A 27,491-nucleotide genomic window follows, 5' to 3' on the forward strand; every position below is an offset into this window, starting at 1 on the left:
CATTTTATTGGTGTTACAGGATGAAACATCCAGTCTTGCAGCTCCAGTGGGCTTGGGGATTTCCAGCATCCTGCAATATGTATCCGTGCAGAGGAAATTAAAATGTGGATGGATCAGCAAGATACAGTCAAATCCTCTACAGTAATTTGGAGAAGACTAAACTCTGGTGCTAGTGGAGCATATTCCAAGCTATCTAATAGAGAGTTGATGATCTCTGTAACAGCCTTTTTGTAAGTTTTATTCTTGCCTACAAGGGAATTTTTTTCAAAGGGAGTATGTAATACCTAAACTAATATTTTTAAAGGTATATGCTGTAAACATGAAAAAGTAAGGCCCTTTGCAGAGCAGTCACTTCCAGTGATCAGCAAGTACTTGATAAAAGAATTTACTCTCATATCTTACAATCTAGCTGGAATTTCTACCCACACCAGTCATTTCTCTATAGTTTGTATCATCATAGGACACATAAACTTTTAGGAATATTGTCAAGCTTTGCTCTTTTAGCCATAATACAACACAGATATCCCTTAGCAGCATCAGCCCTTGAAACCTGAAGTGTTGTGTCCACCCAACAGCTGCTGGAGCGTGGTGCTGGTGTCCAGCATCCCATACTTCACCATCTCAAAGAAAAGCCCAATTTTCACACATAAAACTGGGAGGAATTCACGTCCGAGTGGAAAATCTGGGTAGTTGACTTGTGCAGTGCAGTCTGCTTGGGTTTATCTCTCCCAGGTGCCTTCAAACACAGGAGAGGCAATAAAGATCCTCTGCCTTCTCTCCTTCCTCCATTCATAGGGTCAGGAAAACCTTACTCTGCTTTCTAAAAGAAAGGGAAATGTGCTCAGGAGGATTTAACCCCACACCTCGGTGCCAGTGGGTCAGGGCCCTGCAGTGCCACTCCTACAGGACCCCCTCCTGGGGATTCTTTATTTCCATGGGTGTGACTGTACCGAGCATTAAGGAGCCCAAATTCTAATGAGGGATTTTGATGTTATTTATTATCCATGTTACAGTTGCAACTGGGAACATGGGGAGGGACTCGTTCCAATTTTAGCGACAACTGCATTAATGCCCTGCACAGAGCCGGCCCATGTAGACATTCCCAAGCCCAGGCTTTTTATAGCAAGCAGAAGCAACCACTCCACCCCCTGAAAGGCCTTTTCCAACCTCCAAAACCTGCTTACAGCCTTGTGCTCCTCACAACAAGCTGATGATGCCCGTCACGGTTCAGCCCTCGCTGAATCTGATGTGGAGACAGCCCCTTTTTCAATTTGGCTCGTCCTAGATTGAAGTTTGGCACAATTTTACAAGACCCTGTGTGTCCCCAGGATGTTCAAGGAGTTTTCTCCAATGTCAATGGCAAGAGTGCTCATCCACTGAAGGGGAAGCAAAGTTAAACGATGAAGATGTCTCCTCTTGGATATTAGAGCATGAAATGACCTCCAAAAGCCCTGTTAAATTCTACCTCTGAGCCAGGGGAGTCCTTGTTGAAGCAGCAAGATTCTTTGAGCTTCTCAACTGTACAAGGTTTCCACCAGCACGCTGGCAGCAGGAGAGTTCAGGTAACTTTAACAGTTATCATTAACAACCATTTTCACCTCCTCCAACCCATTTCTGCCTCCTTCCCTCTCTCAGGAAGCCAGTGCAGTCACAGGGACACCTTGGGGTACAAAATGCATCTTCATCTTGGCAAGAGCCCACTTAGATTCTGCAGGTCCTGCTGTGGGGGCTGCTTTGTTTATCCACTCACAGGATCCCAGCACGGCACGGTGGAACTGAGCCACACACCAGGGACAAGTTCATACAGCAGCAATGACATATCAAGTACTTCTATTTTTTATTCTGTTACTTCTAATTTTTATTCTGTTACTTCTATCTCCACACAAAGCTGCTTCTCTCAACTCTTACTTCATCACTGGCTGCCATAAGAGATCGCTTCTAAAGGAGGGCTGTGAAGGAAGAGACAGGGCAAGGCTGGCGGCGATTCACGAAACGCACCCTGTGCAAGGCAACAGCTGCTAAACAGCAACATGAACTGGTCTACGTTTGGCAACCCCAAAGATCCAGCTCTGAAAACTGAATTTAAAAAAAATGGCTTGGTCAGTGGGCTGAGGGGGAAGATGGCCAGAAACCCACACTATGTCTGCTTCCCCTTCACGGCACGTCATCTTCACCGAGGGATGCGCTCAAGACGAATTCAAGAGCCTTCAAAGACAACGTTTGTGATCCAAGATGACATTTCTGCTCACCAGCCACCCCTCCACACTGCTGCCACTTTTAGCTCACACAGTTGGCCTGTGTTGATGGAGAAGATGTAACCCAGAGACAAGGAAAGGAGCATTTGCTAAGCGCAGCTACGCTACCTTCCACTGCTTGTGAGAAGGTCTAGGTTTAATTTAATCCAGGTCTATTATAAGTCCAACAAAGCTGCTGAACTACACTGATGCTGGAAGTCCTGAGTCAGCTCCTACAGCAGGACAGGAAAAACATCTGAAGGAAAAGGTTCCAGTTCTCACCCTGCCTTAGAAACAAGGCTCAAACATCCTTTGGTTTTAAAAGTCTCTGATCTTCAAGAGATTTGCTGGCCTGGGATCAGGCTTTGCACATCACCTACCTGCCAAACGTCAGATGGGATGGGGGTGGACACAGCAAAAAAGTTAATAAATAAACCACACAATACAACAGAAAGACACCTTGGAAGGACACAAAGACAGACCAGGTGTACTTGATCATGCAGTTAAATAAAGAATCAATTTTAGTGCAAGCACGAGGTCAACCACCAACATGGCACGTGCCTCCACAGGGCCTCTTCCCTGTGCTGAAGGCTCCAGCCATCGGCTTCACTGGCTCTGCTCCCAAAGCAGGAGCAAACCCAGTCTGAGAGAGACCAACACAGTCACCAGTGCAAAACACAGAAACTTTAATTAAACCTACAACACAGGGGGAGGTGGGAAGTGCTGCTTCGGACACGGAGCAGCCCTGGCTCTGCCACGTGCGCGGGCAGAGGAGCTGAGCCCATGGGGATGTCACTGGGAGCAGGAGGGAGGCAAAGCAAGTGGCTGCCACGTGACAGGGGCACATCCCAAGCGGGCTGAGAGGACTCAAACGAGAATTAGCTGCTTGACATCCCAAAACCCCCAGCAGGACAGATGTGCAGACTCGGGCAAGCAACAAACACAAAGCCGTGCGTGAGCCTCCTCCCACCGCGTGTCCCCAGCCCAGGGACACTGTCCCAGGGAGCAATGCTGCAGCTGCAGGGGAAGGAAGCATCTCTCCACCCTTTTTTGCTGCTGTATTCCACATTCCTGGAGGCCCTCCCATGTATCCATGTCAAAATTTCCACCCATCCTTTTGCATGGAAGCCTCATTTCCACAAGCACAACCTGGAGAGATGTTTTCCTGACCCTCAGGCAGAGAAAACCAGGGGCTTTTTGCTCTGCCATGGCTGGCCAGATGCTGCACAGTTATTTAAAGTATGGGGACACCTGCCAAAAGACACAGCAACGTGAGGGGACACAGGTGGAGACACCATGAGTCTCTGCTCCACTGAAGGTGGACTCATCAAGTCCCAGCAAGCACACAGATCTCCAGCAACATTCCAGGAGTGGATCCATTTGAAAAGCAAAGATAAAACACATCCCGTTTAGGAGTAAAACAAGACTTAACCCCAGTCTTCCATTTTCATTTAAAATAGAAGTTTATAGTTGTTTCAGGCAGGTCAAAAGCTCCTTGTCCCCCACCCCCTGCCCAGGGCCAAGCCAGGAGCAGACAGGACAGCAACAGTGCCAGAAAGCTCTGCTTCAGCTCTGTTGACATTTCACCACCTCTTTACTTAGACTTTTTTTTACTCTCCTTCCCCTGAGTGCCTGCAAGAACCTTTACAAGAGGGAGTGAGTAGGTCTGTTAAAAATAATGAAAAAATAATAATAAAAAAGAAAAAAAATCACAACCACGGTTTCCTCCTCCCAGCCCAGCAGTAAAGCAGTGCAGCAGCAAAAGCTGAGCAGCCTGGCTGGGGGCAGCCCCTTCATGGTCTGCAGCAATGCCAGAGGAAGGATTCCTGCTGCTCCTGATCCCCAGCAAACACCAACCCAGACCTCTGTCCCTGCCACATCCAGTCTGGGAACCCCAAGAAGAAACAACCCCACTGCAGCTGCAAAGCTGTGCACCAGCTTGGTCACGACCTGTGGACAGACAGCTCATCTCAAGAACAGCACCAGCCCTTTCTGCCCTCCAGTGATGCTGCTGGTGGGATCCACACCACCTATCTTACACACACTGCTGCTGGTGGCACTGCAAGTGTGGCTCCCCTGCCTGAGGTCCAGCACAGCAACACCAGCAGGGAAGGACAAAGGGAAAGAGCTTTCTCCAGGTGTCACCTGCTGTCCTGGGCTATTTATGCTTTTGTTTCCAGCACAAGTATATGAATGCATGAGAAGCTGCATGCTGTCCCCTCATGCTGCCTGTGCTCCAGGGATGTCCCCCTCAAAGAGCTGCTTCATGGGGAAATCCCTTTGCCATGGGGGTGCCACTACAATTTATGACCAAGCAGGAGCAACCACGGTCACCTTGTGCCACTGAGGCCACCCAGCCCCAGAGCAGCAAAGCAGGGGATTGCAGAGGGCAGGTTGGACCCAGTTATGGATGTGTGTGAATGTGTCAGGGTTTGTGCCAGTTCAGAGGGGGCCTGAGCAGTGTCTTTGCATAGCTGTTCCCACAGAGCTGGGTCCCTCCAGGGACCTTGTCTCCAGCTCCAGAGCCAGCTCAGATGCCCACAGCCCAGGAGGTTCCCAGCTTCACCCAAGAGAAGAGGTGCTAGTGAGAAAGGAAGGCCCTCTTGCAGTAGAGGTGGAGGGAGGGCGCTCTCCTTACCCAGGAAAAGGGAGAGACGGTATCCTGGGCTTCCACAACCCACAGACACTCCCTACAACTCCCTTTTCCCAGTTCAGACCTCCAGTGCAGGCAGAGCTGGCTGATACAGACACGCACAGGCTCACACCTCACCCCGCGCAGCGGTTTCCCAAAGCAAACAGCAACAGGAAACTCCAATGAAATTCAAAAGGGAAATTGCAGTTACCACTGCCCAACACATACACACGTGCCTTCCTCCCCTCCACACCCCTTTCTCTTGGGAAGCCAAGCAGAGGCCTTTTCTGCAGGGCAGCCCCTGCTCAAGCCCATCCCCATTCCCGGCAGGGACACAGCGGAGCAGCGCGGCCCCGGCTCGGCCGCTGGTGAGATGTCCCCAGGGTGAGGACGTGCAGGAGGAGCTGCTCCAGGTCCCATCCCTGTGCTTTGGATCTGTGGTTGCCGATGAGGATGTGCAGGAATGGATGGGCTGGGTGGTGAGGAGGGGTGAGGGGAGGAGGAAGAGTGCCGTGCTGTGCCTCCGCTGCCTCGGCTCCTCCTGCGGTCTCCTTAAGATGTCACAGGCTGGATGGGGAGCAGGCTGCCAAACTTAAAGTGCTGGATCACAGGAAACTTCTCCAGGCACTGCAGGAGGAGAGATAAAGAGAGGTGAATTCAGGAGACGTTTCCACCTTACACACACAGCCTGAGCCACATCCTGCCCGCAGGTCAGGGTTCGGGGCCACTCAGCTCAGACAAAGGCAGAGGATCAGCTCCATGTTTTCCCCCACACATTCCAGTCAGGCTTCTCAGGCCAGTAGCACTTCATAATCCCATCCCCTTCCCTTCAGCCAGAGTCATTTTCTTACTGAAATTCAGTATGGGGAGGCCTGGAGCATGAGCAGAAGCAGCATGTCTATGTCAGCAGCTTTCTCCCTCAGCACTCTCCTAGCTCGAGCTGATGTCTTTGAAGAGTTTCACCCTACAAACACTGAGAACTGCAGAATCCCCCGGGGCAGAGAGACCCTCCCCTCCAGGCCAGTGCCAACACTCTGGGTTTGAGGCACCATTCTGCAGCTGCAAGGCACTGCCCAAACTGCATTCCAGACTTTCAGGTCTTTGATGGACAAGCACCAGTGATTTTGGAGCCATAGTTTAAGATATGATCCTATTTCTAACAACCCCTCACCCCTGAAATTCCCACCTCCCATTGAAGAGTAATGGATCACAGGTCAATCACACAGACCCACTACAAAGCAGATTAGCTCAGAGCTGCTTCCTGCAGCAACACCAGGGCCCTGCATAGGGTGAGCAGGGCTGCAAGGGCTCAGCCCCTTCCACTCAGCAGCCAACAGCAGGAAGGTCATGGACTGTGCTCAATAACGTCAGAGTTTGCCAGCACTTGTCTGGCAGAGCCACTCAGAGCTCTTGTTTTTGAGTCACTGCAGACTCAGACTGCCCAAACCTCATGGAGGGCACAGAGCAGGCTCCACTCCATCCCACAGAGCTCAGCAGTGTGTGTTCAGCCATGACGTGGTTACAGCTCTCCATAGGAAGGAGTCTTGTGCTCTCCACGGGGCCAAACTGGACTTGCTGCAGTTCTCTGGGGCTGGAGAGGAAACTGTGCTGCAGACAGCTCTCACCCCAAGGCAGGACTCAGGCACAGGCACCCTGCCCTCGTGCTGTCATCATGGGCAAGCAGGAGGATCAGTGCCCAGAAGCCCAGGCCTACAGTAATCCCTTTGGAGCCAGAGGTCAGGCAACTGGTTCCAAGCACCAGCACACTGGGGCCAAACAAGTTTGGAGGTGGTGAAAGTACAGCATGGCTGCATCCATCCAGGGGAATAAGAGCCAGGCAGAAAAGCACAAATCTCCATGGCTCCAAGGAGAAGTAAGTCCTGAGAGCATCAGGCCATGTCACCTTCAAAGCTTCCTAATGCTCAGAGCTGCTGCTGTCTCTCCACACAACCACTTAGAGAAACTCTCAGAGGAAGCAGGGCTGGGTAACACAGGTATGAGGGGAGAGCAGAGAGAAATGAACACTGGAGATGCTGACGGCTCAAAATGTCAGCCCAATTAGCTCCAAGGAGTCCCATGGAAGACCAGACTGGTTTGGGCTCCAGATGAAGAGACTTTACCACCAGTGGGAAGAAGGGGCATCCATTCCATGTAACACATCACCAGTACAAGACGAGACAAGCAAGAAATTTCTCCTCCTCTATTCAGAAGGTCTAGCACAAGTTTACTGAATTATCAGCTGTACAGGGCCTTCCTTGCATCAGCTGTGGATGAAACTGTACCAAATTCAACTGCATCCTGCTCAATTTCAGGCTTATTTCTTCTTGCTACCATCTTGATCCCACTGAAGGTCTGCTTGGGACTCAACTGGGGAGTAGATTCATGCACCAAGTCCAACCTTTAAAGATGGAACTGGGACTAGATTAGTTACAATGGAAAGTATTTCCTGACTGACTGCAGAGGAGGAAAGGTCAGGAGACTCAAAAGCAGGCTCAGGGGAAAAACATCAAGGCTGCTGCTTTAACCACACTCTATTCTGTCAACTTCTTCACTTGCCTTTGATGGAGAGAATAAGAAAAGCCCATGGACTTTCAAGCAAACACATCTTCACCCATTATATTATAAATAGACACATTTGGGATTTCATAAACACACAGAGTTGAAGACACATTGTCTTCAGTCTACTGCTCATCTGCCCTGGGGTGCCTGGATCCAGACCACAGCTCCTGGACACACAGACACACCTGAGCTCTCTGTCAGCTGTTTAAAGCCATCCCACACAGGAGATAGAGAAGAGATAAAGCCTTTGGAGTGCTTTTCAGATGAACTAGCTCTGGGGGCTGCCCCACTCCCACCAAGTGGGGTTTCTCCTGGTCTCTTTCCAGCAAGTGACCCCCTCCCTTGCTGCTGCCCCCACTCAGTCCCAGTCCTGGCCAGCACCATCCAGCACCCAGCACTTCTCAGGCACCCCAGGTGTGTTACAGAGCTGGAGCCTCCAGCTGAGTGTCTGATTTCACCTGATCCAATTGCAATGGGTGATCAGAGGGGCAGGGAGAAGGGAGGGGAAAACAAATAAAACCTGAAATTTTGCTCTCGCTTTGCCAGTTAGACAAAGCAGCACCACAACTCCAAACCTTCCCTCTCTTTGCCATCACATGCCCCAGGCTCTGCCACAGAAGCTGCCTGCCTTGAGCTGGACAAAGACCCATGTCAGTACTTGAGGGGTGCTGCTGGCTTCTCTTCTGCTAATGCTGGCAGTGGCTGATTGCAGAGAGACTGCACTGGTGGAGGCTGCACAGAGAGCAGAAATACACCAGGAGCCAGCAGAAAAGAGACAAGGCCTCCAGCAGTGACTTTGTGCCTGGCCTGAGACACCCAGATGCATTCAGTTTGCAAAGGATGAAGGTGAAGTGACTCCCAACCTTGTGTCACTCCCAGAAAATCAGTCTAAGAGATCCTCCAGTTGCCAATGTTGGAGTAACCTGCAGGGCCAGGCACACCATAACTGAAAGCTCTGCCCAGCCATGCTGCCCTGTCCACATCCACACCCCTGTCAGTTCCCAAGCCAGGGAGGAACTGGCTGAGCCAGCATCAGGGTACATAGCACCCCAGAACAGATTACATCTAAAGATATATCTATTGATATACCTATTATAGATATAGATAGAACCCTAAGGACCCCTGAGCAGGAGTGTCCCCTCTCCTCTCCCTATCCAGGTGAACACAACTTCCATGCCATGGCAAGAGAGGACAACATTGCACAAGGATCATATTTTTAGGATTAGTCCTTTAAGACCTACAAACATTATCTGAGGAAAAAAACTAAATTTAAAGCTCTTTAGTTGACTTAACGTTTTTTACACTTTAGCCTAAATTAGTACCATTACCCTTCCTAGCAGCTTTTGCATTCTCCCCTTGACACAGCTACATCTCAGATATTTCTAGAAACCTACCAGTACTGGATCCAGCATTTTCACACAGAAAGTCACCTGCTAATCAAAACAGACTAAGGCTTTGAGAAAAGACCATGTCTTGGGTGAACAAAGAATCTCCCAGTCTCTAGAGAATCCCAGTGCTCTCTCCAGCCAGGGGACAGGTAGATGTGCCAGCACACACTGGCCACAAGACATCAGTGAATGTGTGCTCAGCACTGCCAAGCTTCTCCAGCCACGTACAGGTGGGAGCAACCATGGCACAGGGCATGTGGGGCACCAGGCAGGAGCACATGAACATCCCAGGGAATGTGGGAGCCAGGGGAGCACCCAGCTTGTGAAGGAACTGATCCAAAGGAGAGGAGGACCACAGCAAGGCTGTTGAGGCAGCAGCAGACCACACTGAAGCTCTAGGTCTTAGGACACTCCTGTTTCACTTTAAAGGCATTTACAGTGCTGTGGTCTCCCCTTCAGCTCTCACAGCTTAGGCTCCAGCTCAGGGTTTTCCAGCAGGCAGTGTTGGAGCTGCAGCCCAGGGACAGCCCCTTCTCTGAGCAGCCAGGCAGGGATCAGCCCCCAGCCCCATTTCTGCTCTTTGGAGGCTGGGAGGAAAACTGAGCTGGGGGCGGAAGGAGCCAGCGGGGCTGGGAGTGACACCTCACAGATTAGAGAGGTATGTGGCCTGGAACCTAAACACAGGATGTGCAGCAGAGGAAGGGCTGGGGGAGGGAGCGGCCTCAGGCACAGTTAACCCCTTGGTGCGCTGGGCCTGAGCACAGCTCTGTGTCCCAGCTCCCAACAGGAGCACGGCTGACACCAGCAGCACTGCAGGGCGTGGGATTGATTCTTCCAGGCACCAGCAGTCCCCGCCCACCCGGTGCCAGCAGGGAGTTCCACCATCCCTGCTCTTCCATTGCTTTAGTGCAGCCAGTGAGTCCTGCAGAGCCAACCCCATTCCCTCCAGAGGTTCCTGTCCTGCTTCCTCCAGCCCAGGGTTAGCTTGAGCAGGAAGGAAGATAAGGGAGAGCCAAAACTGCCCAGTTCTGCAGGTCAGGGTTCACCAGGAAAGCCTGGGGCAATGCCAGCAGAGCTGGTGGGTGGAGGGTGGCCAAACCAGAGAGGTGGCTGTGGTCTCAGTGGGCTGGCACATGGCATGGATGGGGCTTGTAGAAAGGGTAAATCAGTAGGAAGCATTCAGCCTGCTCTGGGGCTCTTGAAACATGGGATGGCAATTTAAAATAAGTCTCTTCTAGCTGGTAAAATGGTGGACCAGAAGAACAAGCAGGTCAAGACATTGGCCCTTATTTGGAAATCTGCACTTGCACTATGGTCAGACAAGACAAGGCAAAAGTCACATTTGCAAGGAATGGCCACTTTGGGATTGGTTTTGGGGCAAACACGAGGCAGGAGCTTCCTTCAAGCCAGCAGCACCTGAACAGCCAAGGGCTCCCAAGCCACAATCAGCAAAGAGTAGCAAATGGCTGTGATGGGGTCCCCACACCTGGAGCAGCACAGGAGCTGACCCAGGGTGCTGTGGGAGGGCAGGTGTGTGGCTGAGCAGCCTCCCCCTGCCCACAGCACTCACCTCTGCCTTGTACATGCGGATGAGGCCCTGGTTGACCTTGGACCAGGAGGGCACGGCGCTGATGTTCCAGAGCTGGTTGGAGTGCTCGGCAAAGGGGCCTGTCTTCATCTGAAAGAGACCCGAGCACAGGGCTGAGGGAGCTGGGCCAGCCAGGAAGCTCGAGCACCAGCAGTGACTCATGCTCACACTCTCTCCAAGCAAACATTCCCACCAAGCCCAGTGACCCACGCAGCAGCCACCTCACTGCATCCTCCCTCCCTCCCTCCCTGCTCCCTCCCGCTGTGGCCACATCACATGAAGCCCTGGCAATCCAGCTCCCCTCCTTCCCTGATAAAATTAAGCCTTTTCCTGCCACGCTTTCCTAATCAGACCTCCTTCTGCACACCTCCCTTTCAATGACTGTATTAAAAAAGCCCCACATAAGTCCTGTTCTTCCCCCCAGTAGGGCTTGGCTCAACGCTGTTCCTATTCTACCCAGAAACCTCCCAGTGCAGCACTGCTGGGCTTTCCAAGAAAATGACTCATTCCCCATTCAGATCAACAACAAGCAGCAGCGACAGCCATCGCTGCCTTCCCTGAATACAGAGGGCAGTGCAGGTTGGCAGCAGCTCTGTGTCCACAGCCCACTCCACACCTGCCTCTAGCTGAGGAGGGCTCTGGGGGAAGCAGGAGCAGCGGGGACATGCTCTCCAAACTAGCTCCAGAGCTGTGAGCTGCTGGCTTGCAGCAGATGCTTTACATTTTTTTTCTTTTTTTTTTTTTTATACTCCGCTGTTTCTCCTCCCAGGGCGAGGGGTTTGGAGGAGGGAGGGCAGGAGGGAAGCTGCAATCAGGGGCAGTTGCATGTAGATTCCCTGGGTGGTTGCCTCTCCTTCTCCTCCGTGAACAAAAACAGACCCTCAGGGAGAGAAAGAAATACAACACAGCCACTCTGACTGAGGGAAGTTCCCATGACATCAGAAACCACAAGGCCGAAGCTCACGCTAGAGAGGAGCGTGGGGAGAGAGGAATCTCTTGGACTCTCATTCCCGACCTGGGGCTCGAACAGCTAACCCCTTCCCTCTGTGCACGCACAGGCCTGGAGAGAGGGTGGGAAAAGCGCCTCCAAAACAACCTCTCTGCTCACTGAAAAAGCAAGCAGGGCCAATCAATGTGCTTTGGGAAAATGCTGCTGCCTTTCTGCAATGCCTGTGTGACACCAGCCTGCAGCAGAGGAAGAAAGAAAGAAAGAAAGAGAGGGAGAGGGTGGTAGAACCCTAAACCTCCCTGTTTGGAGGGTAATGTGCTTCAAACCTGCTGGCCTTGGGGCTGGAGCAGCAGGGGGAGCGGGTCTGCAGCTCTGCCTGCTGCTGGGAGAGCAGGGGTGCATCTCCACTTCCCCTCGGAGGTTCCTGTGAGCTGGGGGATGGCAGCAGAGCCACTCCCTGTCCCCTCAGCCACACACTTCCCTCGTGGGCACGAGATGAAACGTGCACACACACAAAGCACGGCGTTACCCAGCACCAGGATTTGGGCACCCAAAGCAGCGGCTGCCAGGAGCTCTGAGCCATCAGAGCCTCCCCTCCCCACACAGGAGCTTTGGCTGCCTGGGTTTTGACTCCAAACCTTCCTTCCCCTGGTGTCACTGCACTTCACAGGGGCACAGCTGGCATCAGCCACCACCACTGTGCTCTTGTCCCCTTCCCAAGGCAGGGAGAGAAGGAGGCAGGCACAGCTGGCCAGTCCCAGCTCATGCCCACTGTGGCCCTCCTCACCCGGACACCCAGCAAGGGATGGCTTGGTCATGGTTTCAAGCTGGGGCGGGAAAAATAAGAGGGATGAGAAGGGGAACAACAAAAAAAAAATCATCTCCTTCCAGCCACAAAGGGCGAAGAGGGAGAGCTGGGGGGAGAGCGAGAGGCGGCGAGCGCTGCAGTCCCGCAGTGACCCCAGGGGAACGGAGTGAGTCAGAGCAGCCATATTGAGCAGGAAATTACTCACAGACGTGGCGTTCCTGCCTCTCGGTTCCCAAGAGAATCGGCCTTTTGTAAATGGTTCCTCTGTCAGTGCAGGGGGGAGGGGGACGGCTGAGGCCGTGCTTTCCTGTCAGCTCCTTCCCTTCCAGCAGAAACCCGAGCCCTCCCTTCCCAAATTTAGAAGCCAGATTGAAGCTGAAATTCCTGCTGCCTGCCCTGAGCTCTCAGAGGAGCATCTGGGCAAGTGCACTGATCCCCCACAACAGCTGGGGTGTACCCAGCTCCCCTCCCTGCACACCCACAGGCAGCCCTACATCACTGTCCTCTACAGCCTCTGTGTGGCAGGCACCACAGGGATGCTCCCAAACCCTCCTCATCCTCACACTTTCAGGTACCACACCTTTGGTAGGCAAAGGAAGCAGCAGGGGAACAAGTCGAGTCCCAGCCAGCTCTGCAAACCTCACCCTGTTCCAGAACCATGTGTTCAGGTCCAAACCCACCCTGAAGATTTCCCAACATCAGGTCAGCTCATGTAAAATTCAGTGCCGTGCCCGGGCGCTCCTCTGAGGAGGATGTTTTGGTGGGTTCAGCCTGGACATCATCTTGCTGCTGCTTTAAAAGCCTGAGGTTTAAACACACACCTGGCAAACACCACAACAGCGTATATTCATATTCCTGAAACATCACCTGGGGGCTGAGAACAGTATCTGCTCAAGAGAATATTCTCTCAGCTGACAGAAAACAACCTCCCTCAGTTGTAGTCTGAAACAAAACCTGCTCTCATGTCGGCAAGACCCACTATGGGAACTGCTGTGGTGTTTGTTACATGTTTAACACCTTTAAAGGAGAGCTGTTTCCCAATGACAAGCTCAGAAGAAAATAATATCGTTCATTTATTAAAGTCTTTAATCCCTTCTATCTTTTTTCCCTGCTATTATGTTTTGTTGTTGATTTTGGAGAGAAAGCATTTGGAGGACACTGAGGCTGCCTCACCCCCCCTAGTGGCAGTCACGGCCTTCCCGGGAGCTTGGGAGGCAAAAAACCCAATATTTAAAAGGAAAATCTTCATAAAAATGAAGCAGAAACCCGCACGGAGATGCACTGAACATTCCATGGATTTGGTGATGCAGGTTGCTGCTGTCCCTTTCAGGAGGGCCAAGAGGGCTCCCTGCCACCAGGTGGCACTGGGGATCTCGGAAAAAACACTGAATTCCATGATTCACAACAAATGTGCAGAAAAGGAGCTCAAATCCCTTATTTGAAAAGCCTTCTAAAAAGCTGACTTTCTGCAGGCAGAAGCAGAGTGACCTGAAGCAGCAGGACTGTGCTGGGTATTTTAAACATCACCTGTCAGCTGGGCGCTGCAGAATCTTCTACACACGTTTCAAGAGATGGATGTTTTTTAACAGGTCAGTCTGGATATCACAAAGGCCTAAACTAAAATAAATCTTTGACCATCTTGGCTCCTGGTTTCCTGTCCTCATCTTGATCTCTTCCACCAGCACCTCTTTATTACCCATGGTATGATTTATCTTGGCATTAAGGGTTAAACCCTGTGAGGTGCTGAGTACCAACAAACCCTACCAGATTTAGCAGGACTTGACACAGCACCTCCTGGGGTTTGGGCCAAAGGCTACTATAAAGATTTCCTACATGAAAGGCTAAGTTCATAGTCTGTAACCTCCCTTCCCATCTAATCACTAAATTAGAGAGGCAGGGAAGGGGGAAAGTGAACAGAACAAAAGGGAAGAACTGCACTCTGTCCTTCAAAATTAATCCCATCAACTTCCTCCTGCCAGAGACAAGAAATCCCTCACCACAACAGAGTGGGTAGCTCCTGCTCTCCCTGTCCAGACTGTGCAGTGAGGGAACTGGGAGAAACACAGCCAAATCCTGCACTGATGCTGCAGGCAGCAAGCCATGAGCTCCCTCACTGAGAAACAGCCCAGGGCTGCCAACGAGCTGAGCATCACCCACCCCTGTCCAAAGGGCCCTGCAGTGCCTGAGCACAAACAGCCCTGAGAGTGCTGCCAGGGCAGGGGAATCTCTGCACCACCTCTGCTCTAGGTCAGCTGCAAATAAGGTGCATTTCATGGGCAACTCTTTTAGTAGAATCTGAAGGAGACAGAGCAACACAGAGGTTTGGGAGCCTGCCCTAAGGCTGCCAGGCAGCACCCAAGGGCTGCAGGGAAGGGAGGTTATCTTGGCAAGCCCAGTCATTTTGCAGCTCCTACTTCATCTTCCTAGTGTATCCACAGGAACCAGTCTTCTCCATATAAGCTCCCACTGACTGGTCCAAGTGATGATCCAAAGTTATTTGTTTGCACTTTTTACAGCTCCCTTCAGCTACAATCCACAGCCCATCCAGCTTAATTACACTTTCTTCTCAACATCCCTGTCTCAGCTCATTCAAGGAGAACACCTCTGCCATGCAACAATGGTTCATCTGCACAGTTCCACGAGAGCAAACAAACAGGCAAAGGAGGAAGAAAAAAACACTGCCAGAGCCAAGTATCTAATGTCAAGAGAAAGTCCCTGTGGGACAAACCTTCCATTCCTCACCTCTGTAATGAAGAGGATGCACTCCAGGAACATGAAGTCCTTATGGTTTTCATTTACCACCTTCTCATCAACAAAGTGCCGAGGCTCCAGGCTGGGATGGTCTAAAAAATGAGACAACAGGAAGTAACCTGCATGGTAATCCCCCCTGAGACCAAGTTCAGCCAGGTGGTGTGCTGCCCCTCACCCAGAAGTACAACCCTCTCTTTAAAAGGCAGCACAGAGTTGCTCCCTTCTATCTCATCTCCCACTCCACTGCCTCTGCAGGGACAAAACTCCACAGAGCAGAAACTGCAATTTTTAGCATCAAAACCAAGATTCTCCTTTTAAAAAGCTTCATTGCAGTCATTGCAATAAAGACAGAAGTACTACACAAGGAAGCTTTCCACCTCCCAACTGGCTTTATTTGGAAAGCTGAGGTAAAATAAAAATCCAAGCCCCAAACTCTCCTGCTGTATTATACACAAATCTGACATATTTGAATTTAAAAGTCAGCCCCAAGTCCCATCATCTTTACAACCTAGACAAATGGGTCAGAGGCTAACCCAGGACACAAGAAGATTTTCATTAGTACCTATCAGCTGGGAACTGCCCCATATGAAAGGCAGGAACTGGAAGTCATCCAAGCCCCACACGCCCTGGCTGCCAGCAGGTTCCATCCTGTAGGTTTTCTGCAGTTTTCGCATCACTTCCAGGTACCTGAGACCAAGGAGAACAGGAAGGGTTAAGGCAGGGCCTTCTCCTGTCTCTGACTTTTGTGAGGACAAGAAAAACCAGTTGGGGAAAGGACACAATTTATCACTTGTAAGCAGGACCCCCACACACAGCACAGTTCACAGAATATATATTCAGCTTTTGCCATAGAATGCAGCTTGATGGTACCTAACACCAAATGCACAGAGAAATCCAGTGGCAGGGGTTTGTTTTATCTGCAAAGTCTTATGATTGTGCAGATCCTTCCTCATCCCCACTGTTATTTGAAAACACTGACACTTCACATCCCTTCACCAACCTCCAAAAGAGCCCAGAGTTTTCTACCTTACAGCAATCACTACTTCCACTTTTCAGGTGGAAAATTAAAGTTGGAAATACTATAGAAGGAAATTGTTTCCATGCCACCAAACAGTGATACAGCTGGGATTAAATCTCTGGACTCCAAACATCCATTCCACCAGTTTCATCACTACCAACTCTACCTCCTGAGCTGGAAACACATCTAGAGGAGCAGTGGAGGCCTGCCAGTTGCATAGATTTTTTTATTTTTGATGCCTGAAGAGATGTTAGATCCTCTGATCAGATATTCCTGTCTATCACAAAGCACAGCCTCACCCACAGAGTTCAGTAACTTGTGCTCCACTAAAGTAACTTTCCAGAAGGACACTCTGCCTCTGAAGACAAGGAGCCATCACCTCTTTTTGAGACAGTTATAATGGGTCAGTGTACAGTCCATTAAAATGTACATCTGCTCCTAATTTTGTCTAGAATTGTCTTCAGCTTTCCCATTCTGCCCTTCCCCCCAAACAGCCCAATACTTCAGCCCTTCTCCTCCCACTACCTCACCTGTTAAACACTTTGAAGACAATGGCCATCTGGTCATCCACTCTGAGCACACCGATTTTGCAGAGGCAGCACAGAAAGGCTGCAAATGCAGCTTCGTGCCCTGGAGTTAAAAGACAAGAGGAGACATGACACAGGTTTCTCTGGCCCCCAGGACAACCTTTCTGTGGGCACCACAACAGCTCTGCAGCAATCACAGTCCCCTCTCAACCCTGTTGTCACTGTTAATGCCATGAGCTGACAATATTTTATCTCCCTGCAGCACCCACCCAAATTATACCTTCTAGACATTCATAAGGTGATCATTAACTCAGAGAAAAGAAGTTCTTAATGGAAAACAGCTCCAACTGGGCATGCTGGGAGCAAGGCAGGGACTTTCCCAGGAGCTTGGCAGAGCAAGGGAAGTGGAGCACTGCAGAGTCATCTGCTTGGAGGATGCAACAGAACCTCACATCTGCAAGCAAACAGATTTCCTCCTGCTACAAAAATATCTCAGTGTTGGAAGGATGCAGATCCCACAACACTGCCAGGAACAGTCTGTCCCAGAAGGAACTGGGATCTCAGGCTAAGCCTCTGCAGCTTGGCCCTCCAGCTAACAGCAAGGAGAAGAAACAACCAGCAAACCCAGAAATGTCTTTAAGTGGGAAGGACCAGGGAAGAAGGGAGAGTACAAGATGAGCAGTTCCACACTATGGACAGGTGCAGCTCCCAGTGTAGGAACAAAATGCACCCATGGTCTGGACACTGTGAGCTGGGACACGGGCCCCTGGCTTGGGACACACGGGATGGGAGGAGAGGCTCAATTTCCTTCTCTGAGCTGACCAAACCCCATCCAGCCTTTCCAAGGACAACATCTCCCCCTGGTGCCAGTGAGCCGCAGCCAGCACTGCACAGCCTCCAATCCTTCAGCCTTTACCCACAGCCTCCTCTTCCTCTCCCTGCCCAAGTCCAAAGCCAGGTTTCCTTGCACTCATCCTGCTCTCCTGCCCTTTGGTGAGCACACAGCTATCCTCCAGAGAGGAGCAGAGCATGCACACAATTCTGAATTTAGTTCTCACTGAAGCTTGTGTGGTTACTTCACCAGCAATTCAGTATCTCCTCATCTGCTTCTAACTTCAGATTTCAAAGTCCCTCTGTAAGCAGTGATTCCCTTCTAGGGACCATCAGACCATTGTGATGTCCCTCTAGGGACACCTCCTACTGAACATGAACATGGTTCTCACTCTAGTTCCAATTCAAGCTAGTATATTTTATCCCTTCAAACTGTCTGCTGCAGGACTGCTGCATGCAGTGAAGCATGTCCTACAGCTCATCCCAGAACAGCCTGGTTCCCATCTCCTTGGATGAGATGTGAAAGGGTGGCACAGCTCCAGCTCTCAGTCACAGCCCACACAGGGCAGAGGGGTGAGGGGGCCCTAAAAAGAAGGTGTTCATTTCAAGCTGGCCCTAAAAACAGTGGCAATAATGTATTTAAATAAATACAACACCCAACTCCAAAGGTCCCTTCCTGACAAGCCCAGCCCTGGCCAGGGTGCAAGCCCAGGTACCTGTGCCATAGTCAATGCGGGTGGAGTTCCCCACGGATTCCTTCAGGTACACGGCCACTTCTGGGGCAGCATCAGCCAAATGCTTGGGAATCACTGCTGACACCAACTTTTCTGCCTCCTGAAACACACAAAAGACTCCCCTGGGTGAGCACAGATCTGTCACAGCTCCCAGGAACAAGGCACCCTGTGCTCAGATGCTGTCACAGCATGAGAGCTGCCATGGTGCTCTGCAATGCCTGGAGGTAGCATGAGAGAGGAGCAAATTCTCCTCTTGGAGGAGTCATCTCCAGAGATGGAACAAGTCAGGGAGAGCTTGTCCTGAGACCTATTCAGGCCACACACATTCTGTAGGACAGAAAAGCCTCATCACCCAAGCACATTGAACCAGTTACCCAGTGAGCCATCTCCAGGACAAAAGCACCACTAGAGCAGCAGAGCAGCTGCAAGGCCACTGCTGTTGGGACTGGGGCTGTGCCACCTCCAGAGCCTGGTGCAGGGCAAGTGCTCTGAGCTGGAGGAATTCAAGCAGTTTTCCTTGATCTTTCTCTCATTTTATTGCCCACACAGTGGGCAATTACAAAGCAAAGGAATTCCTTGGGTTTGGACAGCCCTTGTGACTCACCCAGAACCTGGAGACCCAGCCAAGAGCATTTACATGGCCCATATGCTCTCACAAGAGGAAAAAACAGCACCAAGTCTATGGTAAATGATGTGTATCAAGGGGTGGATCCTTCAAGGCTTATCTGAGCAATCCCTCTGTGAGCTGCTTGGCTGGCACACAGTGATAGAGCCACCCTCCACCCTGCTGGGCACACTGCCCTCTCTGGGAGCTGCAGGTAACACCACACAGCACAGACAGGCTCACCTGGTCCAGTTTGGCGTACCAGGTCCTGAAGGCTTTGTTCCCAAAGCGAGAAGGTTGATCCACGGGCGGGGTTTCATCGATCCATCTGTCGAGGGTGTTCAGCAGAGCCACCAGCTTTTCAATGGGCTACAGAGAGCAAGAGGGTGAGGGGTCACAGGGACATAAAACAGAGCAGCCCCTCAGTCTGTGACATCTCTCCCCTTGATGGGAGTCATTAAAGCCCACACCATGGTTCCCAGGAGAGGCACGTGGAAATGGGCTGCACCAATCTGCCTCAAAATGCAGAGGGGACAGAAAAACCATTTTTCCCTGCAGGGGAGCAGTCCAGTACAAAGCCCAGCCTGAGGCTGACTCCTCAGTCACCCACACAGTCTTCCATGAGCTGTAACAGCACCGTGCTGCAAAATCTCTTGGAGAAGAGCTGCAGAACAAGACTGAGAGGCAGGGAAGGGACCTTCAGCACAACTCAGGCTCAACATCTGAAGGGTCCTGCTTTCCCCATAGGATAAAGAACAGCACATACACAGTGTAATGCATCCTCACCACTGGCTGATGATATGATTTAAAGGACCTTCTCAAGGCTCTAATAATTGTCCTGAAGTCTCTTGGGAGCCAGGATTAGCAGCTGATGCTGTTAAACCACGACACATTTGTACAGCAAATCAACCTTCTGAGTACAATTCCTGTTGCCTCAAACTCCTACCAGCCAGACCACCAGGCAGCTCCAGCCCAGGGACACCCACTGCATGTGGCAAAATACAACCTACCCAGGGGAGGAGGCAGCCTGGTTAGCCCACCAGTGCTCCCATCAGAGCAGGAATGAGAAGCTCTCAGAGAAATGTCTCAATTCAAACACAAAGCTGATGGGAAGACAGCAACAACAGCAAGATCACAGCCATGTTTCTCACACCCAGTGCTGGAAGTGAGGGAGCCATGTGGAAGGAAAAGAGGTGCAGCAGATGGCAGAGCCCAAGGTCTCCAGCTGTGCTGTCAGACCAGAGCTGGCCAATGCACACCATCTCCCTGCCTGGCCCAAATGGCTGGAGAACAGCTACACTCCCCATACCAAGAGGCAACACCACAGGCAGCACTTTTAACAGCTCCAGACAGTTTCAGCAGGCTCTGCTGACAACCGGTCAAGCCTGCCAGAGGCTCTGGGATTCTCCCTGCCTGACTCCAAGCAGCTGGAGAGCCATCAGCCGCCACAGCAGCTGGCCAGGCCCCGGGCAATGTAGGCTCCTCTGTCTCGAGAGGGGATTCCTCCTTCAAGGGGACAAAGAGGACAGCAGGAGCGGCGGCTGCTTTGACTTTGCTGGAGGCATCGACCGTGTGAAGCTGCCTGGTCTCCTGGGCTGTGGTTCAATTCTTCACGCTGCTGTCGGGAGGACAAGGAAACAGCAGAGCCCAGCAAGTTTGCAGCCCTTGAAGTGCCACTCAGAGGGGGTGGGCAGAGCCAGGCATGGCAGAGCTGTGCTGCCACTGAACCAGCTGCAGGTCACTCCTGGGGGAAAGGGTCTCGTGGCAGACACAGCCCTCCACAGACAGTGACTCCTGAGGTGCCACCCCAAGGACATGGTGGGATCCTCCCACCCCAGGACCTCAACATTTGGCCACTGAGCCAGACCAGAGACTGGGACAAGACCTGAGCACACTGAGAACACAAAAAAGGGACAGACAGCCTAAAGCTCTGGGTGCCCCTGAGGGCACTAACAGACCAGGGCTCCACATTCATGTGGGCCAAAGCCCCCTCTGCATCAGCTCCCTGCTCCCAAAACACTGTAGGAATCAAACACATTCCCACTGCACTGGGCCATGTTTGGACTCAGCCCTACTCCTTCCTGGCTACTGCATTCCCCTCCAATTAAGCAGCAGCATCCCCAGCACTGGGTTGCATTAAATAATTAAATCGTGCTGGTGATTTATCCGCCGGCACCAGCAGCTCATTATGAGCAGCCACCGTATTTCAAACCCCTCCACGAGCACTCGGTGCTGCCTGGATAAATGGCTGGCATGGACCAGCTCCTTCCCTGGGGAGCAGAGAGCCCAACCTCCCCTTCCCCACTCGCTGCCTTTAAAGGGATTAAAAGCCCAGCCCCACTGAACACGGGAGAGCAGGACCCAGCTGCTGGCTCAGCCACATCAATAAATAATTAAAGAGCTGTGGCTCATTTTGGGCTCAAGGCCCTTTGAAAAGGGGGTAACTAAAAGAAGCAGCTTCCCATTGTCCAGCAGAGGAAGCCTGTACATCCAGGGCTGACCCCTGTGGGGGAGAAAGGAGCTTATGGGAACACAGCCATCAGCACCACTGCAGCCTGTTTTGCCTGGCTGGGTTTTTAAGCTCTATTTTTGCTTTACCTTTTCAGTGATCAAAGCAAGGGCAGCCTCCCCCCTGCTCTCCTTGCTCTTCTCGTTGTGCTGATTTTGCATCTCCTTGACCCTGAGTCTGCCACCGGTCCCAAAGGCAAACCACAGGGCTTCCTACAGAGCACAGACCTGTCAGCAGCTCTCAAGAGCAGGGGCCAGGCAGACAGAGGTGCTGAGGAGGCATCACGGCAGCCAAAGCTGCCTGTGGCGACCAACTCTCCCCCTCTGGGCTCCTCAGGCCCTGTCAGAATGGGGAGCTGATACAATCAGAGCTTTTGCTGCTTCCCCCACTTCCTTCCTGGAAGCAGAGCAAGCCACAAGACCGACCAGTTTCCCCCAGTGCACTGGGCTGTTTGACAGGAAGATCTGCTCCTTGCATGGCAAAAATTAACCTTGTCCTCCTCATTGCACTGCCCCTCTGATCCAAGGCTGCAGCCCCAGCAAGTTGCTGATGGATCCCCAGGTGGAAAGCACTCCCTCCAGGAGGGGAAGGCAGGTCACAGCCTATCACTCACACAACCTTGTGCCAGACACAGTGTCCGTGCCAGAGCCTGCTATCAGTGCCTGTCAGATGCCTGCAGCAAACCCTGGACAGCTCCACACAATGTGTCAGTAGGAGCAGAGCAAGCTCAGCAAGTCTCCAAGGGGGCTCAGCCCCCACAGGATCCAGCAAAAAGCTTGGTATCAACACACACTCTTTGGAAACCACTAAGCTGCCTCTTTCAAAGCACAGCACACCATACTTCCATTTTTTATTCCATGGCAAAGCAATAGCAGTAAGTCACAGAGTGGATATGCATTCAGCAGGAAGGATTTCAGGAGGTCATTTGCCAAAGGAAGGTGTCCCTGGCATTTGATCAGGGAGGAAGATGGGATGGCACAAAAGCACATTGGTAGCAGGTACAGCAAAAGAGAAGAAAGCTGAGCAGAGATGCAAGAAGAGGCCACGAGGGGCTGAGCCTTTAAAAGCACAGATAAGCAGTTTGATCTACAAAGGAGCCTGTGTGAACAAGCAACCTCATCAACAAGACAACCCTGGGGATGCTCCACCTGTGCCTCAAGTCTCAGGCTCCTGCTCTCCTCAGTGTGCAGGGAATGAGATTTGTTCCCTGCCACTTCCCAAGCAGCTGGGATTGTGCCTCTTGTTTGTTACTTGGACTGGGACCATGGATGGAAAACATTCACTCCAAGAGGGCTCTTCTGCAGACACAGCCCTGGTACAGCTTTTCCTGACAGCTCAAAGGGCTTGTGAAGAGGTTGGGTTTCCCCCCCTCTCTTTGTTTTGTTCATTGTTAATGCTTTGTTTCCCTAGAAGTGCTCTGTGAATGGTTGGGAACAAGCTAGATCATGACAAAGACAAAACTCAAAGGTGAAATGCAAACAGCAAAAAGCAAGAGCAGCATTTGACAGCAGTTTCTACTTAATTGAAGGAACAAAAGAGGGGCACAAAGCCTGTTAGGGAGAGACTCATTATCCCTGATCCCCTCCATGAACTACAGGGGAGTTTCTCATTCACACTGGCTCCTGGAAGGGAAGGCTGAACTCAACACAGTACTTCAAACATGCAGACTGGATTAAACACCACCATCAGCTGCCTTCCCACACCAGAATGAAGCTACAAACACAGGGCCCAGTCTGCTCCCATTTTGCCCAGATCTTTGTACATCACTCTCAGCTTTCTTGCACAGCCCTGATCAGTAAAAATGTCTCCATGAATCTCCTCATTGCAGCACAGACCAAGGGAGGGGATTCAGTGTGCAACAAGGAAGCAGAGCTGGTGGCCAATGTGTGTTCTGTGGATTGGCAGCACCCAGAGAGCCCCCAGGGCAGCAGTGACACCACTGAGGCTGCCTGCCCTTTCCCTCTGGCCCTGAGAAGGTGAACAGCCACTAAAATTGGCTCTGGCAGCAGGCAGGGACAAGTGACAGCCACTTTCATGCAAAGAGAAACCAGGTGCTTTCTGCTTAACACCTTGGAAAGTGAGATCCTGCCCCACAGCTTAAACCTCCCAGCCCAACTGAAACCTCCCAGCCCAGCCCAGCAGCCCTGGGAGCTCTGCAGACCCCAGGACCTTTAGCAGGACCCTGGGCAAGGCAGGTGCAGCTGTGACACACCTTGAGGTCACAGCTGTCCAACCAGAGCTTGCACAACTCAGCTACAGCCTGGCCTGAGGAGATGGGGGCAATTAAACAGTCTGAGCAGGGACAGGGAGAGAAGTGGTTTGAGAAGAAGTTTTTGCCCATGGGTTTTTGTACAGAAAAACCACTTGGGGGGCAGGAATGGCACAGACATCCCAGCCTTCTGCCTGCAACCAGGAGGGAATATCACATCTTCAAAGCATCACCTCTGCTTCTGCCCACTTGCTCAATTTCCCATCCACCAAGCACATCCAGAGTCTCTGCATCCTGAGGGGAGGATGGCACCCTGATATTTGCATCCCCAACCACAGCCCAACCACATTCAATCTCCCTTGGCTCCCACATAAATTACTAACTCATTCCTCATCCAGGGAATACTCACTGTAAAGCCAAAAAAAAAAAAAAAAGTGAAAAAAGGCAGGAAAAAAGTAACAAGGGGATCCAAACTCTTGTCCTACCTCTGAAATTTTGTATTCACAGGTCAGCTTCTTGCCCCTGACACCTTCATTGAGAGTGAGGATGAAGCCCATGTAGTCTGCATATGCCTGTGAAAACAGCAAGAGGGCAGAGCTTTAGGGAGAGCCCAGGGTCTGTCAGAGCACAAAGCACAGCCCAGGAGCATCCTGCACCCCAAGGGAACCTCTCCCAACACACAGCACTGCTTCCTTGGAGACACCCGGGGGTGCAGGGCTTGCTGTGAAATTGCTGCTCTTTTTGGCAGCCCCAGAAGCAGTAGGCAGGTGGTGATTGCAACGCTGCAAAAATTACAGGAAGGAGAATCCTAAAAATGCTCACACTGACCCCAAAATCATTCCCTCAAATCCCATCAGGTCAAATTCAAACTCCTCAGTTCTGCAGAGTCTCAGCTGTGCCCAGGCATTGTGCTCTGCTCTGCTCCTCCCAGACCTGTGCTTTACCTTCCCTTTCCCCCTAAACTCTTGCTCTGTGCTCCCTAAAGGGAAGTGGGAGACAGCCCAGGCTCCTCACTCCCTTCTCTTTAGATTTGCTGCTTTGGAAGCATCCAGTGCAGCTCAGGAGCAGCCCACTGCCACTTCTCCCTCCCTGCCTCGAAATCCTGACCAGGAGCAAGTCCTTAAACCCAGGAGACTGAAACTGGAAGCTGCACCCAGAGGTTTGTTCGACACCTGGCCATAACCTCAGTTTCCCTCAAGACATCTCTCATCAGTCATCAAGCAAGAATTTGCCCCTAAGAGGTGGGACAAGTCTGGGCCAACACCTCAATCCCTCAAAGGCAGAGAGGGCAGAACCTGCTTGTTCCACCAGCTCCACACAGGCTGTAAACAAAAATTATCCAGGAAATCGAAGGGCTCAGCTCCAGAGTCCTTTCCAGAGCAGCACAGTGGGAAGGAACCAACCCAGGCTGGTGCTACCAGGGCCAGGCAGCAGAGCCATGTTTAAGGTGAGCTCAAACAGGGCTGAGTAAATCCAGTTTGGTTATAAAGCACAGGCCAGGAAGGATGAAACAGTCACCAGCTTCTCATCCAGCTTGCTGGGAGGAAGCAGTAATCATTACTGCCAAGTAATTTTCCTACAAACAAGCACCAACTCTTCTTTAAAACACAAATTCAATTATTGTCCATTCTCTGCCCAAGCCTCCTTTACTTCCAGACCAGACCTGGCTGCCACCAAAAGATCAGCAGCATTTTCCAGCACTCCCTGTCCCCAGAGCCATACCTGAGATCGTTTCCACTTGGCCATGTCAGAAACCACATTTATCTCCTTTTTGGGGACCATGAAGCATTGCTGGACAGGAGGAGCCACCTCCTCAGAGGTGCCTGGGAGATACAAAAAAAAAGATAAAACATAGGCACTGGGGAAGGAGTAATCCTTTATTTTTCTTACTTAGAAATGAGCTTTATTTCTCAGGAGACACAAAGCACACAAATCCATCCCAGCTGGGCTGTAATCTCTCCAAGTCCTCCTCACCAACATCCTCCTAAGGACACTGCAAGCCTTCAGACAGAAGCATTATGTCTGTTTTCATTGTTAAAGATGCATTTCCCATTCACAGAGAGACTAGTGCAGGAGATAAAAGCAACATCCAGCCAGTTTAATTATTTCTGTCTAGTGCAGCCAAGCCTCAGGTCATGCTGAAGCACTGAGCTCTCCTACAAACTAACTCTGCCTTGTTTTTAAGTGTCAAGCCTGACCTTCATTCCTCTAAAAGGATAATTCCTGCATGGACAAGCTGGAGCAGTGCAATAAATGCAGCCCAGAGCCACAGCTCTGGTCCAGGCAGCACCAGGACTTGGGGGATGATGGGCACAGCCTCTTCCAGGTGGAAGCTGTGAAGATTGTTTCATTTCAAAGCCTAGGATGTAATATTTAATGCAAATGGGAGTTGCTAATGAATTAGAGGGGATCTTTTCCCCAGTATCAGGGCCCAACCTGCAGAACCAGAAAAGTTCCCAGAGATTTAAAGTAATTTGTAGTATGCTTCTGTAAGTGCAACTTTTCATAGGAAGAGGCAGCGCAGAGAGCACTGTCAAAGAACCTGGGCACTAATGTCAATTTATAAATTCTGTCAGAGTCACTCAGTTCACCTTTTTAAACCCAGAAAATCTGCAGGCATTTATGCAGCACCAGCTGCCCTGACACACTCCAGCAACTGCTGTCCTCAACCCCGCCAGTTCAGGCACAGTCTCCCTAACAAACCACCAAACTCCAATGCCTTAAAATATCATCAGCTGCATTTACATAGAAAACACCACCCAGAACCATCAGCAGCCTTTTCCACAATGCTCTCTAGCAGGCAGATCTGATTAAAAGGGATCCAAAGTCCCAGGAAGCACACAGAGTCCACTGTAGATTTGTCATACAACCTTTGACAGTCATTGGACTTCTTTGCCCTTCACATTCTCCATGCACAGAACAAATTCAGCCTCATCTCCTGCCCTGAATGTTGCAATGTTTGGTTCATTTCTGCAGAAGTTACAGCAAAACTTCCAGGTAGGAGGATGAGAGGAACAACATGTGATGAATTTAAATTAAAAACACGTGTGTCTCTCTTCTGAAAATTCAGCACACAACTCACAGCGACTGGCACCACAGCAATGGAGCTCTGCTTTTAAGAGTTTATAACATGAAAACAATGAAAAACGCCCAAGCAGTGAAGTGAAAAGGCAAACACTGATGTGTCCATCAGCACAGGTGACACATAAATCCCAGGGCAGTGTCCTGATCTGGGTGTTTGCCATTAACAGAACTCCTTTCCTCTCTTTGTGTTTGTTTCTCAGCCATCACTGTTTCTGATCCATACTTTGTGCAATTCCTCTTGGTGAGGAGACCAGGAATACTCAAGGAAGGAAACAGTGAGGCTGCAGGGGTTACAGCATTCTGGGATGAGTACACAGGAGTCCAAGCCTCCTGGTATGATGGAGCACAGCTTTATGACGAGCAGCAGCTCGGGCAGAGGAGGCACTTCCAGGCTCGTGTCACGGTGTGAGGAGCGGAGTCAAAGAGAACCAAATCCGGTCTGGGGGTCACAGGGATCCCCGATCCAGAGCCTCAGTCCCAACCACCAACCTCGCCCTGGGGTGGTGCCAAGACTCGGGGCCCCCGGTCCTTCACACCCTCAGCAAATCGCCCCCTTCCTCCCCCTCCCCGGGCCGGGCGCTGCTGCCGCCGCCCTCCGCAACCCGGGCCCGGCGCCCTCGGCCCGGCACTCCCGGAGCGTGGGCCCTGTACCGGCGCTCCCCGGCCCCGAGCACGGCCCTGAGAGGCCCCGAGCGCAGCCCACAGTCCGCAGGTCCCCAGAGCCCCCCGGCCGCCGCTCACCTGCCCGCCGCTCGCTCTCTGCCATCTTCCCGCAGCCCGGCCCGGCCGCCCCTCACCTCCCACCTCCGCGCACGCCGAAGCCGCCGGCGGCCATCTTTGAGCAGGGCACGCCGCCCGGCCCTGTCGGTCCCGGGGTTGTCACACGGTGGAGCGGCCCCTGCCGGCCACCGTCGTGCTCACGCCGCCATGTTTGTGTAGGGCGCGGGCCTCTCTGCCCATACCGGGGAGGGACGGGTGTGCGCCGAGGGCAGCGGAGGGGCGAGAGGCAGGACCCTCCTCACCATCTCCCGGAGAAGGCAGCGGAGAGAGGGTCCGCAGCACGGCT

General features: G+C 51.7%; 1 protein-coding gene across 1 annotated transcript; it reads right to left on the reverse strand.

Annotated features, from left to right (window-relative positions):
* Window positions 1-976: 976 nt before the first annotated feature.
* On the reverse strand, window positions 977-27,326 carry PTPA (protein phosphatase 2 phosphatase activator). The gene is made up of 10 exons (XM_064727849.1): window positions 27,167-27,326; window positions 25,064-25,164; window positions 23,827-23,913; window positions 18,867-18,992; window positions 18,002-18,119; window positions 16,458-16,557; window positions 15,472-15,596; window positions 14,901-15,001; window positions 10,384-10,491; window positions 977-5,493 (listed from the first exon to the last, which is right to left on the reverse strand). Exons 1-10 carry the CDS (start codon window positions 27,189-27,191, stop codon window positions 5,419-5,421), a joined length of 966 nt encoding a protein of 321 aa, XP_064583919.1. The 5' UTR covers window positions 27,192-27,326; the 3' UTR covers window positions 977-5,418.
* Between the last annotated feature and the right edge of the window lie 165 nt (window positions 27,327-27,491).

The sequence above is a fragment of the Zonotrichia leucophrys genome, chromosome 17 (genome assembly GCF_028769735.1).
Source record: "Zonotrichia leucophrys gambelii isolate GWCS_2022_RI chromosome 17, RI_Zleu_2.0, whole genome shotgun sequence".
Classification (NCBI taxonomy): domain Eukaryota; kingdom Metazoa; phylum Chordata; class Aves; order Passeriformes; family Passerellidae; genus Zonotrichia; species Zonotrichia leucophrys.